The sequence below is a fragment of the Myotis brandtii genome, unplaced genomic scaffold (genome assembly GCF_000412655.1).
Source record: "Myotis brandtii unplaced genomic scaffold, ASM41265v1 scaffold691, whole genome shotgun sequence".
NCBI lineage: Eukaryota > Metazoa > Chordata > Mammalia > Chiroptera > Vespertilionidae > Myotis > Myotis brandtii.
Genome location: NW_005370704.1, coordinates 850,668 through 851,203, shown reverse-complemented (window position 1 = coordinate 851,203; position 536 = coordinate 850,668). Strand labels below are relative to the sequence as shown.

At 66.4% G+C, this 536-nt stretch overlaps 1 protein-coding gene across 1 annotated transcript in view; it reads right to left on the bottom strand.

The window, feature by feature from the left end:
• Window positions 1-304: 304 nt before the first annotated feature.
• The window catches only part of NELFB (negative elongation factor complex member B), an 11,461-nt gene continuing 11,229 nt past the window's right edge, over window positions 305-536 (bottom strand). Inside the window, exon 10 of the mRNA XM_014529688.1 lies at window positions 305-422. Within this exon, the coding sequence (XP_014385174.1) occupies window positions 305-422 (118 nt within the window). The remainder of the gene's footprint in view (window positions 423-536) is intronic.

Below are 536 nucleotides of genomic sequence, written 5' to 3'. Positions count from 1 at the left end.
GCAGGCACAGCAGGGTCAGCCCGCCCTCGCCCACCTTGCTGGGCTGACAAGGGGCACCCCCCTGGGCAGGGGCACCCTCTGCCTGGGGTCCCAGTACAGTGGACTGTCCACTGTCAAACACCCAGCACTGAGCCAGCGAGGCCATGGGCCCGCCCGCCCGTGGGAAGCCGATGCTCCCAGAAGCCCCTTCTCCCTGACTCAGCCCGAGCTTGCTCAGGGTCATTGGAAGGGGTCCACTCAGACCACGGTCTCTTCTTCCTGCTCGCACCCCACCCCCACCCATCCTCCCAGGGACGCGGCCTCCTCACTTTCGGGGGCTCCCTGGTGTCGGGGACCTGAGAAGCCGCACCCCCTTCCTTAGGGTTAAGGCGCCTCCCACCACCTGGAAAGGACTCTGACAGCAGGTGATGCGGGCAGAGGGTCTGAGAGCAGAGAGCAGAGCTCCTCGCTTTTTACCACAACTTCCAGGAGACGTGCACTTGGGGGGAAGCCAGCTGGCTGCAGGGGCGAGGCAGTCACAGGGGGGATGGGGGGGC